Source organism: Amphiprion ocellaris, chromosome 5 (assembly GCF_022539595.1).
Source record: "Amphiprion ocellaris isolate individual 3 ecotype Okinawa chromosome 5, ASM2253959v1, whole genome shotgun sequence".
Taxonomy (NCBI): Eukaryota; Metazoa; Chordata; class Actinopteri; family Pomacentridae; genus Amphiprion; species Amphiprion ocellaris.
This window is the reverse complement of record NC_072770.1, coordinates 24909858-24925244: the sequence shown is the minus strand read 5'-3', so window position 1 is coordinate 24925244 and position 15387 is coordinate 24909858. Positions and strand designations below refer to the sequence as shown.

At 44.6% G+C, this 15387-nt stretch overlaps 2 protein-coding genes across 6 annotated transcripts in view; one reads left to right on the top strand and one right to left on the bottom strand.

The window, feature by feature from the left end:
- The window catches only part of LOC111587369 (low-density lipoprotein receptor-related protein 1-like), a 99171-nt gene that overhangs the window by 9038 nt on the left and 74746 nt on the right, over positions 1-15387 (bottom strand). For all 5 annotated transcript variants that reach the window (XM_055010878.1, XM_055010879.1, XM_055010881.1 and 2 more), the window contains 33 exons: positions 15179-15304; positions 14929-15060; positions 14629-14763; positions 14192-14321; positions 13949-14075; positions 13690-13841; positions 13430-13554; positions 12908-13282; positions 8806-8995; positions 8506-8710; positions 8185-8377; positions 7202-7327; positions 6355-6483; positions 6143-6262; positions 5941-6054; positions 5687-5836; positions 5290-5412; positions 5070-5186; positions 4600-4728; positions 4358-4480; positions 4123-4263; positions 3516-3703; positions 3226-3409; positions 3059-3144; positions 2828-2947; positions 2430-2617; positions 1957-2162; positions 1679-1867; positions 1421-1569; positions 1239-1332; positions 1017-1133; positions 794-913; positions 77-199 (listed from right to left, as the gene is read on the bottom strand). In XM_055010878.1, coding sequence (XP_054866853.1) covers positions 77-199; positions 794-913; positions 1017-1133; positions 1239-1332; positions 1421-1569; positions 1679-1867; positions 1957-2162; positions 2430-2617; positions 2828-2947; positions 3059-3144; positions 3226-3409; positions 3516-3703; positions 4123-4263; positions 4358-4480; positions 4600-4728; positions 5070-5186; positions 5290-5412; positions 5687-5836; positions 5941-6054; positions 6143-6262; positions 6355-6483; positions 7202-7327; positions 8185-8377; positions 8506-8710; positions 8806-8995; positions 12908-13282; positions 13430-13554; positions 13690-13841; positions 13949-14075; positions 14192-14321; positions 14629-14763; positions 14929-15060; positions 15179-15304 — 4926 coding nt within the window. The remainder of the gene's footprint in view (positions 1-76; positions 200-793; positions 914-1016; positions 1134-1238; positions 1333-1420; positions 1570-1678; positions 1868-1956; positions 2163-2429; positions 2618-2827; positions 2948-3058; positions 3145-3225; positions 3410-3515; positions 3704-4122; positions 4264-4357; positions 4481-4599; positions 4729-5069; positions 5187-5289; positions 5413-5686; positions 5837-5940; positions 6055-6142; positions 6263-6354; positions 6484-7201; positions 7328-8184; positions 8378-8505; positions 8711-8805; positions 8996-12907; positions 13283-13429; positions 13555-13689; positions 13842-13948; positions 14076-14191; positions 14322-14628; positions 14764-14928; positions 15061-15178; positions 15305-15387) is intronic.
- On the top strand, positions 10457-12491 carry LOC111587371 (delta-type opioid receptor). Its single transcript, XM_023297299.3, has one exon. The coding sequence runs from the start codon at positions 11132-11134 to the stop codon at positions 12134-12136; it is 1005 nt and encodes a 334-aa protein (XP_023153067.2). The 5' UTR covers positions 10457-11131; the 3' UTR covers positions 12137-12491.

Sequence of the window (15387 nt, the reverse complement as noted above, 5' to 3'; positions counted from 1 at the left end):
ATTTCCATGCTGCAGAGGACACTTTCTTCATGAGCAGAGGTGTTGTTTGATGCAGTAATGAAAAGCCTCGTCTTACTGCAGTTGGCAGGCTCATCAGATCCATCCACACAGTCATTGTCCCTGTCACACACCCACACCCGTGGAATACAGCGCTTAGTGATGGCACACTGGAACTGGTTGGGGGCACACGTTACTTCAGCTGCACAAAAGAAAGACAGATTGGACCATTTATGCCATATAAAGACAAACTGCCACCTAGTCGCAAATGTCACATCTTAGAAAGACTAAAATGCTTTAGTTCCACTACTGCACCCTAGAAACTGCAACACTCCTTACATAATAACACAGAGATTTTGCTATTCTTATAGCCCTGCAGTTAAACGTGATAAAATGTAAATTTTGACCTTGGGATGGTACAATCGAACAGTTCATGTAACGTCCCTCTGTGGACAATGAATGTCCTCAGCAAATGCCATGGCAATTACATTATGCAACATCATTTGTCCTAAAGGCATTGCTAAAGGAAAGGTCAAAACAGACAAAGATCCTCTGGGGAGCATCAAAGTGTTCAGAAATTTCCTGTCTGCTCATTAGATTTTTAGATACAGCATGTAAAAGGTAAAAGTGTGGGTTAAGTGGGGACAAATTTCAGGCTACAGATATCTTGTTCTAAACCAGTGTGTTAAAATAAACAGGCAGTCATGCAATAGTGATGAAAACATCATGCATAGACACTGCCACTAGCTGGGCAAAAACTAAAGAAACAACAGCCTAAGGGAACTAGATGACTTACGACAGTCTTTCTCATCCTCTCCATCTCCACAGTTGTCCTGCCCATTGCAACGGAAGATGCCAGGGATGCAGCGACTGGGGTGGGTGCATTTAAACTGACTCGGCAGGCACACGTGGATGTCTGAAATAATACAACAAACAGTGAGTTCCAAAGAATATCTTTTCAGATTTTCAAATTTAAAATTTTATTTAAAAAAAATCAAAGTATATTTAATTGCATGTACCGCAGTTGGCTTCATCAGAGTTGTCCTGGCAGTCATTGTCTCCGTCACAGATGTAGGCTGGGTTGGTACAGATCCCGGTACCACACTGGAACTGGCCAGGTCTGCACTTAAACTCAGCTAGAGGGAGAACATGCAGAACATAATGAGCAGTGACTAACAAAACACTATAAAGCAACAGTAGTAAATGATGACTACGACAGTCTGGCTGCGTTCATCACTTACGGCAGTCTGCAGGCTCGTCTGAACGGTCCCCACAGTCATCCTCGGTGTCACACTTCCACCAAAATGGAATGCATTTGTCGTTTTTGCAAACAAACTGAAGAAGCAGAAGAGAAAAAAAATATTTTGAGTCAGATAACGTCTTAATATGGGCATATTTGTAAAGCAGTTTCAGACTAGCTCACCTGACTTGCGGTACAGTTGGACAAGCACTGTTTGCCATCAGCAGCCAGGTAAAAGTTAGTGGGGCAGGCACACTTGTAGCCCCCTCCAGGGGAGAGCAAACATAGGTTACTGCAGCCTCCATTGTTTATCTGGCATGGGTGGTCTGCCACTGAATGAAAAGGAAATGTAGTGAAGCACAATGAAGTGCAATGAGACTGAAACCAAGATATAGATGAAGATTTGCATATGCTTGTGAATGGCAGGTGACTCAGTCCTACCTTCAGGCTGGCGGTACGGGTGGTAAATGTGGACGTCCATTGGCCTGTGAAGGGTGCTGATCAACATGGACTTATTGGTCCCCAGCGTCTTATGAGCTCTGTTGATGGACTTTGTTTCCCAGTCCGTCCAGTATATGTATTCCTCGAACAGAGTCATAGCAAAGATGTGGGGGATGTCCTGAGTCAGAACTACAGGGGTACAGGCACAAAGGCAAACAAGTTAGCAACAACAACTGGAAAAGTGCATAAAGACACTATGATGTGTTTATGTGTGGTACCTGTGTGTCTGTTGGTTCCGTCAAGGCTGGCAAATGCAATGTAGTCCTCCCGGGCATCGGCCCAGTAGATACGGTCATTGACAAAGTCCAGCGTCAGGCCATTGGGCCAAGTGATCTTATCCTCTACAATGACACTCCTGTTGGTACCGTCCATCCCAATTCTCCCAATGTGGGGGGTGTCTCCCCAGTCAGACCAGTATAGGTACCTGCCAAGGATGTTGTGTATTAATTAGGGTTTCTGTTCATATCAAATCATAATTTAAATTGAATAGATGCTAGATTCATTTTGTGTGAAAACCACAAGAGAATACGGTATTCTTTACACTATCTAAGCCAGTCTGATACACATTTACTTATATAACTGGCAACTAAGGAGGCAGTTGAACTAAAAAGGCAGGGTTTTGTGGTGTTAGTGAAGTGCACCTATTTTGCACTGCCAGTACTTTTTCTAAGTTTTGCTGCGTCACTCTTACCCGTAGCGTACATCCACAGCCACAGCACGAGGCTCCCTCAGGCCATTGTTGACCAGAACTGTCCGGTATGCTCCATTCAGCTTTGACACCTCAATAGTATCCCGTCCCTTATCACACCAGTACAGGTTTCCTCCTACCCAGTCCACTGCCAGACCATCTGGGTTGCTGAGTGATGTGCGGTGAAGGACCTGACAAATGAACAAGCAGTTTTTCCTTTCTAAATTCTGTGTTTCACAGCGCCGGAGTTTATTATTTCTCCTGGGTTTTCACTGCATACACACACACACAAATGAAGATTAATTCATGATTTTAAATGTAACATTGAGAAGGCAGGCAGGTTTTACCAGCACATTTTACTGTCCCCTTATCTTCCCTAGACAAGATGCTGCTACACTGACCTGCACATCGCTGCCGTTGATGTGCATTCGTCGGATCATGCTGCCCTGGGTGGTCACATCTGTCCAATAAATCATCTGTTGGCGATAGTCGAAGTCCAGAGCCACAGCATTGTTCAATCCCTGTCAAAGCACAGGAGCTGCATTAGTCTGGGGAGGAGATAAACTCCTGCAGGATGGTTCTCGGGATTTTCTAGTCACATCAAACGAGCACACAGTATCTGCAGGTCTCACCTGTTTGAGCAGTGTGTAGTTGGTGCCATCCAAGTTGAGCTTCCTCAGGTAATAGCGGTTGGCAAAGATGAGGAAGGGTTCTTCATCTGCACAGAGGGAGACATCACATGTGAGTGGATTTACCTTAAACACTCGCCTGAATGTTATTAATCCATCATGTTTCTTACCAGAAACGGATTTGCATATCGTGGGGTTCTCGGGGCTAAGCTGGAAACCCTCCACGCACAGACAGTGAAAACTGCCGTGTGTGTTGATGCAGCGCTGCGTGCAGGGATAAGTGGTTGTGCATTCATCTATGTCGACACACGTCTTCCCATCATCTTTCAGACGGAAGCCGGGGTGGCATCTACACTGTGAGGGAGCAAAACGCAGAGCAGGTAAAGCGAAAGTCCGTGCTGCTTCTTTTCCACATCCATTACGAGAGAATTCAAGTCGCAATTTCATGCTGCTCACTTACCTTAAACCCTATTTTAAGGTCTTCACAGAGCTGGGAGCAGCCACTCAGTTTGCTGTTTAAGCACTCATTAATAAAGCAGTTCAGCTCATCAGAGCCATCGCCACAGTCGTCTTTATGGTCACAGAGCAAAGTGTCATTGACGCAGTTTCCATTATTGCAGGCATACGCAGTGTCGTTGCATTTCTTCTCTGTTCCATGAAATAAGCCAATGAAATGAGAAACAAATGAAGAGAAAATGTTAACCAGTGCAGCTGAAAGAATTTCAGAGCCTCAGGAAATAATTTCAATCACAACTGTTAAAAATGCTTTCCGTTATAAAAGAAATACTTGGCATTGGTGTCTCGTTAAAAAACGTTCATTCACATATTGATATATGATGAATGTGGCTTGCCTATGTTTTCTTCCTGTTCTGTTGATCTGCTAAATGTAAGCTTTACTAGTCCTTCGTCTGGACCGCATTTTTATTTTGACGTCGACATGTTTAAATGTGATAAACTCTAGTATGACATCGGGCTACATCTGGCACACAGATTAACAAAAGTAAAATAAATTAAATGTCAGAAAAGTCAGGAGTAAAGTGCTAGTGGAGTGACTGTTTGCAACAAACCTGTGCCAATGCAGCGTGGGTTTTTTGGCGCTTCATCTGACTGGTCGTGGCAGTCAAAGTCTCCATCACACTCCCATTTACTCTGAATGAGACAGCGTCCGTTGGCACAGCGGAACTCGGTGGGTCCGCATGTCGGATACTCTGCAGCAACAAACAGCACTTGTTCAAAAAAAAAAAAAAAGAGCAACGAGGTGAGATCCCTTCATCAGGAATAAGAGGTCATGGGTCCACTCACCACACTCCTGGGACTCATCTGAGCCATCGCTGCAGTCCTTGTCATGGTCACACACAAAGTGTTTGGGAATACACTGTCGGTTCTGGCACATGAACTCGTTGCTGCTGCAGGTGTTGTTGAAGACTGAGACAAAAAAAATGTTTGGTGAGTGAATAAGATGAGAATGTTTTATGCATCTACAGTGCAGTATAGATACTCCTTTCTCTCAGAGGATTAGTAAAATATTTTATCCCACCACTCACCACAGCCAGCTTTCACACTCTCATCAGCTCCATCAGGACAGTCTTTGTCGCCATCACATTTCCAGTGCTGAGGAATGCACATGTGTGATCCGGGGCACTGGAATGCTTCTGGACTGCAGGTTTTAGTCTCTGCGATGGAAAGAAGTTATTAAACATGATTTTAATGGCAATAATTGTTGTACAGCTGTTTCAAGCAGAAGAACCTAACTTTTTTGCACATATGCCAATATTTCATTCCCTGTTTGCACTACTGGAATGTGATGTAGCTGCCAGTTTAATATCAGATAAAACAGATTAAATGCGCAGTGGGTTTCACAATATCCACAAATCTGGTGACAAGTTTGAGAATTCAGTGCATGTTTACATCTCCCAGCAGAATCGACAGCTGTCAAAATACCTTCGGCACTAAATATGCCAGCACTAACTGCTCTTTTACTTGTTTTCACTAGGGATTTGTGTCCGACACTCACTGCATTTGCTGTCTTCATCACTGCTGTCACCGCAGTCATCCGCTCCGTCACACACCCAGCGGTTGGGTATGCAACGGTGGTTCCCACATTCAAACTGGGAGGCTGAGCAGAACTTATCTACAGCAGCAGAGAGAATGTATGAAGTGCAAAATACAAGCGCTGAGACAAAGCAATAGTCTGTTCCACTGCAGCGTGTTTAGCTTCTGCTATCTGAACTTACCACAGTGGGCCTCGTCTGCACCATTCTCACAGTCATTCTCCTTATCACAAGTCCAGCTCATTGGGATACAACGTCCACTCGGACAGGCAAAGAAGGGTGTTGGACATTTTGTTTTGCCGCTCCCTGGCAGAGAGAGCAAAAAGTGGTGAGTTAAAAGGAAAACATCAAAGAGTTAAGCCAGCTTGAAGAGGAAATTAAATTTACATTGCCATGTTTTTCAAGGAGAATTACCTCCCAAACCACAATTTAATGGATGAAAACATCCATTGTGTTTGTTTCTGTTCCTTTTGGCATAATCCAAATTGTTCTTTTTGCTCCAATCCACCTGTGAAAAAATAATTTCACATCTCCTTCAAACGCCGCACGCATATTTGGCTGTGAGATGCTATTAAAATACCTGGGCAATTTCTTTCATCTGAGAAGTCCCCACAGTCGTTGGCTCCGTCACACTGCCATGAAGGTGCATAGCAGAGGGTGGTGAACTCACACTTCTGAAATGTCACTCCCTTCACTCCCAGATGGAAGTAACTGGAACAATCTGTGGCAGCTTAACAATGACAGAGGCATAACTTTATACTACAATCTGGGAGAGCAGTGTTGACTTTCACATGACATTTAATAATTCTGACTGAATGTGATCATTTAACTTACTGCAGTTCATCTCATCACTAGCATCCTCACAGTCCACCTTCTGGTTACACTTGCTGGAGTTTGAGATGCAGCTTCCATCTCTGCACTGGAACTGATCCACTGTGCACAGTGTGGCTGGCAAGTATTCAAAAAGAAAGAGATGGCATTTAGGTAGAGCACAATTTAGAATATTAAATGTCTATTGGTGGTAATCTTGACTCACTGTTACAGAAGAGCTCATCAGAATTGTCTCCACAGTCGTCCTGCCCGTTACACCAGGAGCTGTGACCCACACAACGGCTGTTTACACATCGTCTGTAGCCCTTTTTACACACACGATTGGCTGACAACCAGACAGGAGGGACTCGAGTTACAAACGTCAACAAGGAAAATACAGTTGAAAGTGTGTTGACAGAGGAAAAAGGTTCCACTCACCACAGTAGGACTGTTTCTCATCAGACTTGTCCTTGCAATGGGCCATGCCATCACAAGTCAGGGTGTAGTTGACACAGTCTCCATTTCCACACTCAAACTCGTCAATGTTGTTACACGTAGTGTTGAGGGCTGATGGACACGAACAGAAAAAGGCAGTTAGGAAGAGCTGGATATACCAAAGCATGCAGTAAAGACAGATCCTAAACTCAGTCTGTGTTTATTACTATCTAAAATGTTATATATGTAGAAGTGTGTCTAAAAAAATATCTAAAAAAAATAATTCTGTGCAAGGATTTTAGGCACTTAAGATATTTAGATTCTTGTCCATCGTGCACTGCTGTCAGACAGGCATCTGATTGGTCTCCAATTTATTCAGCAATTCATCACAATGGCCTCAAACACACAGCCACAGTCATAATAAACCATCTTCAACTATACGAATAACAAATCCTACAACAGATGGTCCCCCCACAGCTCCAATATAACATCACTGAGTCAAACTGGGATTAAATGGCAAAACATAAGCAACTGAGAGATAAAATCCACAGAAGAAATGTGATGATTTCTCCAAGATGCTCTGAACAACCTGCTTGAAAGTACATGCACTGAGGAGAAACTGAGCCCTTTTAAAGTCAGTGGGTGGTCACACCAAATATTGATGTGAATTAGGTTTATTCTGTGCACTGTAGGTTGTTTAGAGTTACAAAAAACTATTTGTGCCATCTTGAAAGCCTCCTAACGTTACTTATAATGGTTAAAACAGTTTTTGATATTTTTGCTATCACCTCTCTGCCATCTCAAGAAAGTTTGTAAGGCAGACTTTTGTTTTTATGAATTCTTGCATTACCTATGCAGGTGTTGTCTTCCAAAAGCTTCCTGTCTCCCCGACAGCTGCAGTTGACTCTTCCTTCAGAGGTCAGCAAACACAGGTCCTGACATCCTCCGTTGTTAACACGGCAGAGAGAGAACTCACCTGTGCAGACATGAGGAAAGTTAGCCACACAAACTTGCACACATTAATACACATCTGATTGAGAATCTCTGACCTCCCAGCCAAGCTCCTGACACAAAAACAACAACCGCCCCCCTTCATGTGCATCCACATCAGCAGACAGATAGGCCTGCATAAATGAGGCAATGGCTCTGCCTCAGCTGTATGCATAATTCAGTGTGACTCAATCTAAATAGGATTTGCAGCTGTTACAGCAGGCTCCCGGCTTGCATGGTCACTGTGGGTATTGGAGTGTGGGAGAGTTTACTGAATGAGGCAACTCTGGGGAGAAGATATGGCAAAGAAAAAGATGCAGGAGTGAATTGATTTAGAAGGATAAGGACAATGACAGGATTAGTCCAAAATTAGAAAAGGGAAAGAGGTAAAAATTTAAGATGTTCTTCTAAGTTCTGCCTTCCAAATGATGCCTCATCATAGATTTAAAAAGCATGCCATTTTTCATGACTATGCATTTCAAAGCACTTCTTATTTTTTTTAATTAACAATGAATTTTTTGGATGTATATGGCCATTGTGTGAAATACTGCAGATAAATGGGTTGGACTGGATAATCACAATGAGTCATTTTGTAACTTGATTTATTTTGATGATTATTGCAGTGGACTTCAAGTATCTTGACTTCATCTGTTAATTTACCAGAATAGCAAAAAATTACAAAATCCCAATTTGCATTAATACACTATAAAATACTGCACAGTTCATCTTTATTATGCAGTCCTACATATGATGTCAGTATTTCTTAGTAATGACCAAGCACCCACATCCCTCACACTTCACACAACCACTTGAATCTCTCGTTTGGAGAAAAAAAAAACTCACAGTTATTAGTGTCATTGGCCACTGCGACGATGCCCATCGGCTGCTGAGGGATGTCAGCACGAAGCACCTTCATGTCTCCTCCTGTGTATTTGTCAGCCCGAAGCACGGCCCTTCTCACCCAGTCGGTCCAGAAGATGTAGTCTCCGTACACAGCCAGGCCAAACGGATGGACCGGCTCATTCTTCAGCACCACCTGCAGGGGGAAGCACAACCACAGCCATGACCCTCACACATTCAAGCAATTTCAGCCCTGCATGGATAAGCAAACTGATGGCACACAGACATTTACAAACATTTGCATTAAGTGTTTATGTCACTCACGTAGCGCCGAGTTCCATCATATTCACAGCGCTCAATCTTGTCCAGCGTGGCATCAGAGAAATAAAGCTTTTCAGCACGATGGTCTATGGCCAGGCCATTAGGGGTTCTGATGTCCGTGCCAATGATTACAAGGACATTGGCACCTGCCAGTGTGGCACGCATGATGCTGGGAGACTGTTCATTCCAGTTGGTCCAGAACATCAGGCTACAAGACAGAGGAATAGTTAGTGATATCAAGAGATGCAAAGATTGGGCTGAATTCATGAGATCAGTGATACGATCGACTGAATCTCTTCTAACCTCTGACACTCGTCAAGGACAAAGGCTCTTGGGTGATCGTCTCCCGACATGGAGACCACAGTGTGGCGGTCGACGGCACCCCAGCGGCTCCGATCCACAGTGTGGCGGGTGATGGTTGAGGTAGTATAGCTGGTCCAGTACAACATATCCCAGCCCCTGTGGTAGGCCAAGCCCTCCACCGAGCCCACATCTGAAACAAATAGAAGGAATATCAGAAAGACAGTGGAAGAGAGTGAAGAACAGAGGGACAAAAAAGAGGGAGAAGACAGAGGAGAAAAGAGAGGAAGGAAAAGAAGCACATCAATCCCAGTTTCATGTTAAAAGGCCAAGCGCAGACCATCTGGCAGCATCTCAGTGCTGGCAGTCTGCTGTGTGGCAGCACAGAGTCAGGGCTCTGGACATGACAGCTTGGTATTAATGACCAAGAACACTGTGTGATTCAAGGCTTTTATCCAGCAAATAGCTAAGTAAAAAGGTCACAATAACAGTTACAGGCTAGCATATTACTTTCCATAGCACTACCTCATCAACAGATGAGAAGCAAGAGGTCATTTTTCTGCACCACAGCCTCAAAACGAGTACGAGGTTGTGAGCTTCATGTCCAGAGGACAGACACGAGTCAGCCAAGATGGAGGAAGTATTGTAGTAGCAGATAGAGAACAGCTGCTCTGGTGCTGAGAAATAATATGTGAACACACACACACACACTGTATGTGTGCTTTACTAAGAGTGAGATCGCTCCAATACCAAATAACTGGTAATAGTCATCTGCTTGTTACGGTTACTGCAATGGAACAGTGAGGGTCTGGTGATTAAAGTGGCCTTTTGCAGGACTGGATATGATCTCACTCTATCACACCTGCAGCCAAAGAAATGGCCAGGTTCACCACCAGGTGGGACACTTAACACGACACCTCAATATCTCCGGTGCAACACCACGGAAATGAATCATCATTTGTCCGTTGCATGCCATGAGCTTCTGAATGAAGCAAAGCGACTGCAAAACCAAGCAGAGCCACGCAACACACAAAAACAACTCCCCTCTGCTTCTCGGAGTCATAAATCAATGCCCTAAAAAAAATCGATGGAGAGCAACATGAAATCCATTCACCCCTATTTCCTCTTTCTTTAGTGCTGTTAATGAATTGTAAATCTTGAGCTCTCAGCACCTTCCACTCAACGTCTTGCTGTTTACCTCAGTTTATCTTCACATTGTTGTTGACCTAAGCCTATCTACTAGATTTCTGTACATATTCGCCTTCTGTTCACAGTAACACAGATGAGCTGAATTTATGGCCCTTGAGCTCAGGTGGTTACACTGACACTGATTTTATTGCAGTTATCTGCAGTCGGCGTTATAGCAGTTGAGTGCTTGCTATCATGCTGGCAGTCAATAATTACCTCTAGTCAATAATTCTGAAAGCAAACACTATTTCAGTCTGTCTCTCTTTGTATTTATACTGTAGCTGTGTATATATATATGGGTGTACAGGGGCTGCACTTTCAGAAAATGTACAGATGCTTTCAGAAAAAAAACAGAAACAACAGTGCTTATGAAAAAACTATGTTTGGTCTCATTAGACCCTCCCACAGAGAGCCGGCCAGCCCATCTCGGTGCCGCTCTATCATAGTCAGTCCAGAGTTCACCTACCGTTTACTCGGTTTTATCCTCTCATACTGTCAAGCTAGTCACCTCTCCTTTCCAGCTCTGCTACCACTGTGTTTCTCAGGAGATCCCTTTCTTGGCGGCAGAAGGACTGGTGATTGCGGACTGATGAGCACAGTGCCTGATTGAGGTGTCATGCGGAGTAGCCGCCTGCTCTGAGGTGACAGGAAATCACGCAAGCTCCAGCGTTTACCTCTCAACACTCATCTGCCCCTGACAGGAGTCCAAGGGGGAGGATGAATACCTCAGCAGAGGGGTCTGATGTTACTTGGTTCTTTCTGCCACCCCCAGCCAATGAGAGGTGGAGCTGATTGTGAGGACTGAAATGACTTGATTCACATGCGGCACACGGAAAGCAGTACAAATGTAAAAAAAGTCACTGATTTGATGTGTTTTGAATGACAGTTTTTAAACAGGACTGTAATTTTCCTGTTGTCAATAGGAACATGAGTGTATGTAAAATGTGTATACGTATAATGTTAATGTCTTCAACAGCCTTGACGTTAAATGCCTAGAAATCTGTGTAATGCTATTTTTTTTAATACACTCCTATTTAATCACAGTATGAGTAATCATTTCCGCATGTATTATCAGTAGTTTTATGACAGGCTTAAGCATACTGACCCAACAAAAGACAAACTGTGTTTTAACAGTAGCAGAATGAACCTAACTGACAACAGCAGCGACACTGGGCTGGGCGATGTGGAGAGGGTCCTAGTCCCAATACTGGACACACTGATTCTGGTACTGGGGGTTTGTGGCCACACCATGGTGATGGTGATCTTGTGTGGACGGAGGAGGAGAGGGATGGGACATGTATCACAGTCTCCCCAAAGCTCCAGCAGTAGCATAGGCACAGACATCCTCCTGCTGGCTCTGAGCGCTGCAGACCTGATTCTGCTCTCCATGCTTCCCTTCCACACTGTTACCATCGCCATGCAGCACTGGCCATTTGGGAACGTCATGTGTCGCATTGTGGGCTGCTTGGGATCAGCCTGCACCTCAGCCAGCGTATTTACTCTGGCCACCCTGGCCGTGTCCCGCTACCTGACTGTGGTGAAGCCTACCAGAGCTTATTCCCTCCTCACCCCTCGCAGGGTGTCTGTAACTGCTGCACTGCTCTGGGTTCCAGCTTTGTGCCTCGCGGTTCCCCAGCTGGTTTTTCGCTCTGTTGGAACGCCGCAACGAACCCCTGATGGCCTCGCTTGTTTTGTTTTCCAGTCTGACCAAGAGCAGTTGATCTATGGATTGGTTCACTTCCTCGTGGCCTTCTTGCTCCCACTGGTTGTAATAGCAGTGGCGTACAGCAGCATCTATGTGTTCCTATGGCGGAGTCAACAGGGTGGCCGGGCGCCTCAGGTGGAGCGCTACCAGAGCAAAGTGACCCAGACATCAGCCATGCTGGTGTTGGCTTTCACCCTGTGCTGGCTGCCATCCTATGGCCTAACTCTGGCCTTACTGGCAAATAAAAGCGCAGGGGCAACGGGAACCTCACCACGTTACGGCCCCTTTAGCGTGTTTGCACGTCTCATGGCAACCTCCTCTACAGTGATGAACCCCATCCTCTATGTACTGATGTCCCAAAAGTTCAGACAAGATGTGATGAGGCTGTTCAAGAAGGACGGGCAAGGAGCCAGCGGGGCTGTGGCCATGGACGCTGTCTGACAGTATTACTTTAAGGAACTACTTTGATAAAACTGACTACCTGACAAACACTGAGCCATTTCTGGCAACTGGGAATTACAATAAAAAAAATTACAAGCTGAGCTGCTGACGGACTCCTGCATAAAATGACTCAACCATTACCCTCATAAGGAAAGTAACAAACAAGCAGAACAACAGCACTCACAGGGACACTCAACACCTTTGCTTCTTCACAACACTCTGTTAGTCTGGATATTGTACAAGAAGATCAAAGTTTGCCTTGGGAGTTGCTGCTCTACAAGCCCAGTGGCAGAAACAATCCTGAATCACACATTCCTTGTAAAACAGATTAAAGTAAAGGCACTTTGGTAAAACATTAACGGTGCACCTGTGTTTTGTTGTGCTGAGATAAGGTGAATGTAGGTCTGTCTGTCTCTGGCCCCTCTGTTTATGCTGGTATGTGCTCTGTTCTCACAGTGCAGATAAAAAAGCCATTTCCTTTTGTTTTAAGTTGGCTACAACTTCAGAATTAAAACTTCCTGCTTCTGTTTAGATGAGCGGGAGTATTTTGGGAAAATCCAGCAGCTTGATTCTTCATTTTCTCACTAGGGGGTCTAATGTTTATGACTCAGGGTGCTTGTTATTCACAGAACAGGTGGAGTAACCATAAATGACTTAATTAATGACAGGCCCCGTATCAACTAAGGGAGGGGGAATACAGAGTAGAGAAAGTGGGTAATATACTGGGTGAAGTTGACTGAAAACAAGGAAACACAAACAGGAAAAACTCACTCTCTACTACAGTCTTGCGGTCTGATCCATCATCACTTATTTGTTGAATGTTGCCAAAATGAATATCACTGAAGAAGATGCGGTTAGCTCCTTTCCCTCCGCCTCCTCTGTAATCAAAAGTGAGCGCAATGACATTCTTCATGTGCTCGGGGTCCTCAAACGGTTTTATCGGTGCGTTCAGGTTGTTTTCATCTGACAGGTGAACGCTCTTTAGTATAGTGCGCTCTGAGTAGAGAAGGTAGCCGTCGTAGTCGCGGCAGCCGCGGCCGTCTTCAGCCAGCATGCCATGAGCGCAGGCACATGTACGCTGTCCGTTACCACGGTAAAGGCAAAGCTGCTGACAGCCGCCATTGTTGTCTTTGCACACATTTGTTCCTGCAAACAGAGAAAAAAAATCGATGTTATGAGAACAAAAAAAAAGTCAGTTCAACTTATGTAAACATAGCAAGTTAAACATTTTATGGAATACAAGTTACATAGAAAAATGAACAACACTGGCTTTTTAAACAAGCCTTTGCTTACCTTGCTGTCTTGCCCTGTTGAAGACCTTGATGTCTTTGAGTTGCACCCCAATACCAGTCCTCAGAGACACAGAGTCTGTGGCATTGTCCTTGCTGCCTCTCTTTATGGAGCCATTAGCATGTGTCCTGGATGACAGCAGGCAGATAAGCAGCATTAAACAGAGGCTGAAGTTTACAGATATGAAAAACATTAAGACTGTGGGTGTAAATCATGCACACACACAAAAAACCTAAAGTGAGGAGAAGCGTGGTATATCTGACCTGTCACTCCAATAGATGTAGCTCTCGAACACAGACACAGAAAACATGTCCATGTTGTTATTGGCCAGCACCATTTCTCTGTTTTCACCAGTCTCCAGGTTAATGCGTTCGATCTTGTCCGTCCTGGCGTCACACCAGTACAGCAGACCCTCCTACATGCACAAAAGCAATAATGGATGCATTGTTGCTGTGATGCTATATCCACTCTCTGCATTGCAACTCGGTGACAATAACTGAAAAATGTTCTGTCACAGCGTACCTCATAGTCGATGGAGATGCCGTTGGGCCAACTGATGCTGACATTGACCAGGACGGCCCTCTGAGAGCCATCGAGGCGAGACCGCTCGATGCGGGGATACTGGCCCCACTCTGTCCAGAACAGGTAGCTACTCACACAAACACAGCAATGCACAGAGATAACTTCCTCAGTAATCAATACTAAGATAAATCACACAAGGGTAAGGTAAAAGTAGGAGTTTGATGCAGTGTTGTTTCTTCTCACCCCTTCTCAGGATGCACAGTGATGGCACGAGGCTTGTCCAGGCCCTGGGAGATCACCACATAGCGGAAGGAGCCATTCAGTCTGGCCACCTCAATCACATCGAAGCCCTGATCTGTCCAATAGATGTTTCCTGTGGAGGTGAGAGGAGAAACAATGAAGCGCTGGCAGATCCTGTGCACATGAATCATGCATAGTGTTCAGAAATGTGTCCTGTTTAACCTCCTGTTTGACATTAATTGAGCTAAAAAATACTTTTCATGTTCTGTTTTTCTCTTTCGGGTGTTCTTTAATGTTTTCTTAGTAAGCACATGTTCAGCTTGTTGCTTATAGCAGTGCCAGATATTTTGTGTCAGAATAAAAATCCATTTTATCAGTGTGTGTTATTGATACTGTTTGAATCAGTAAATGTCGGGATACGTGTCTACGGTGTCTCTCACCAGCTATCCAGTCAACAGCGATGCCTTCAACTCTGCCAATGCCATTAGTGACCACATCCTCTCTCCAGGTCTGGTCTCTCTTGGCCCTGCTGATGGTGCTCAGACCCATGTCCACCCAGTAGATAGTGTCATTGTCTGCGGAAACAAGCAAAAACAAGTTAGAGTTGGACTGAAAAGAACCCTTCCGTAACCACACCCTGAATGCAGCTACATTAAATATGTTGTGCCAGGGAATTTAGCTCATCAGGCATTTGAGAAAAAAAAAAAAAAAACAGAACACATGTTGGAAAAAAATCTTACCAGCATGGAAATCTATGCCTACAGCGAGAGAGGTGCCTGACACTGGTACCAGAGCATCAGATTTGTCTGATGGGTCCAAAGGAATACCTCGTATGCCCTCATGCACCGAGTACAGCAGGAAAGAGCCCACACCTAGAGTAGACAAAGCAACAGTAGCAAAAGTTTGGGTTGCATCACTTCCTCATCACTTTCATCAATTCTTGAAACCAAATTTGGCTTAAATCAAGATATGTGCATGAATGTGTCATACCCTCACAAGACTGCTGCCCTCTGCGCAGGCTGTATCCTGCCGTGCACATGCAGGCTCTGGTGGTCGGGGAGGTGGGGAGGCACAGCTGGGAACAGTCTCCATTGTTATTGCTGCAAAGATTGCTGCCTGGGAACACAAAAGCACGCAAACAAATACACAAAACAAATCAAAGACGAGCAACGGAGACATGAACAGATGTGCTTTTGGAT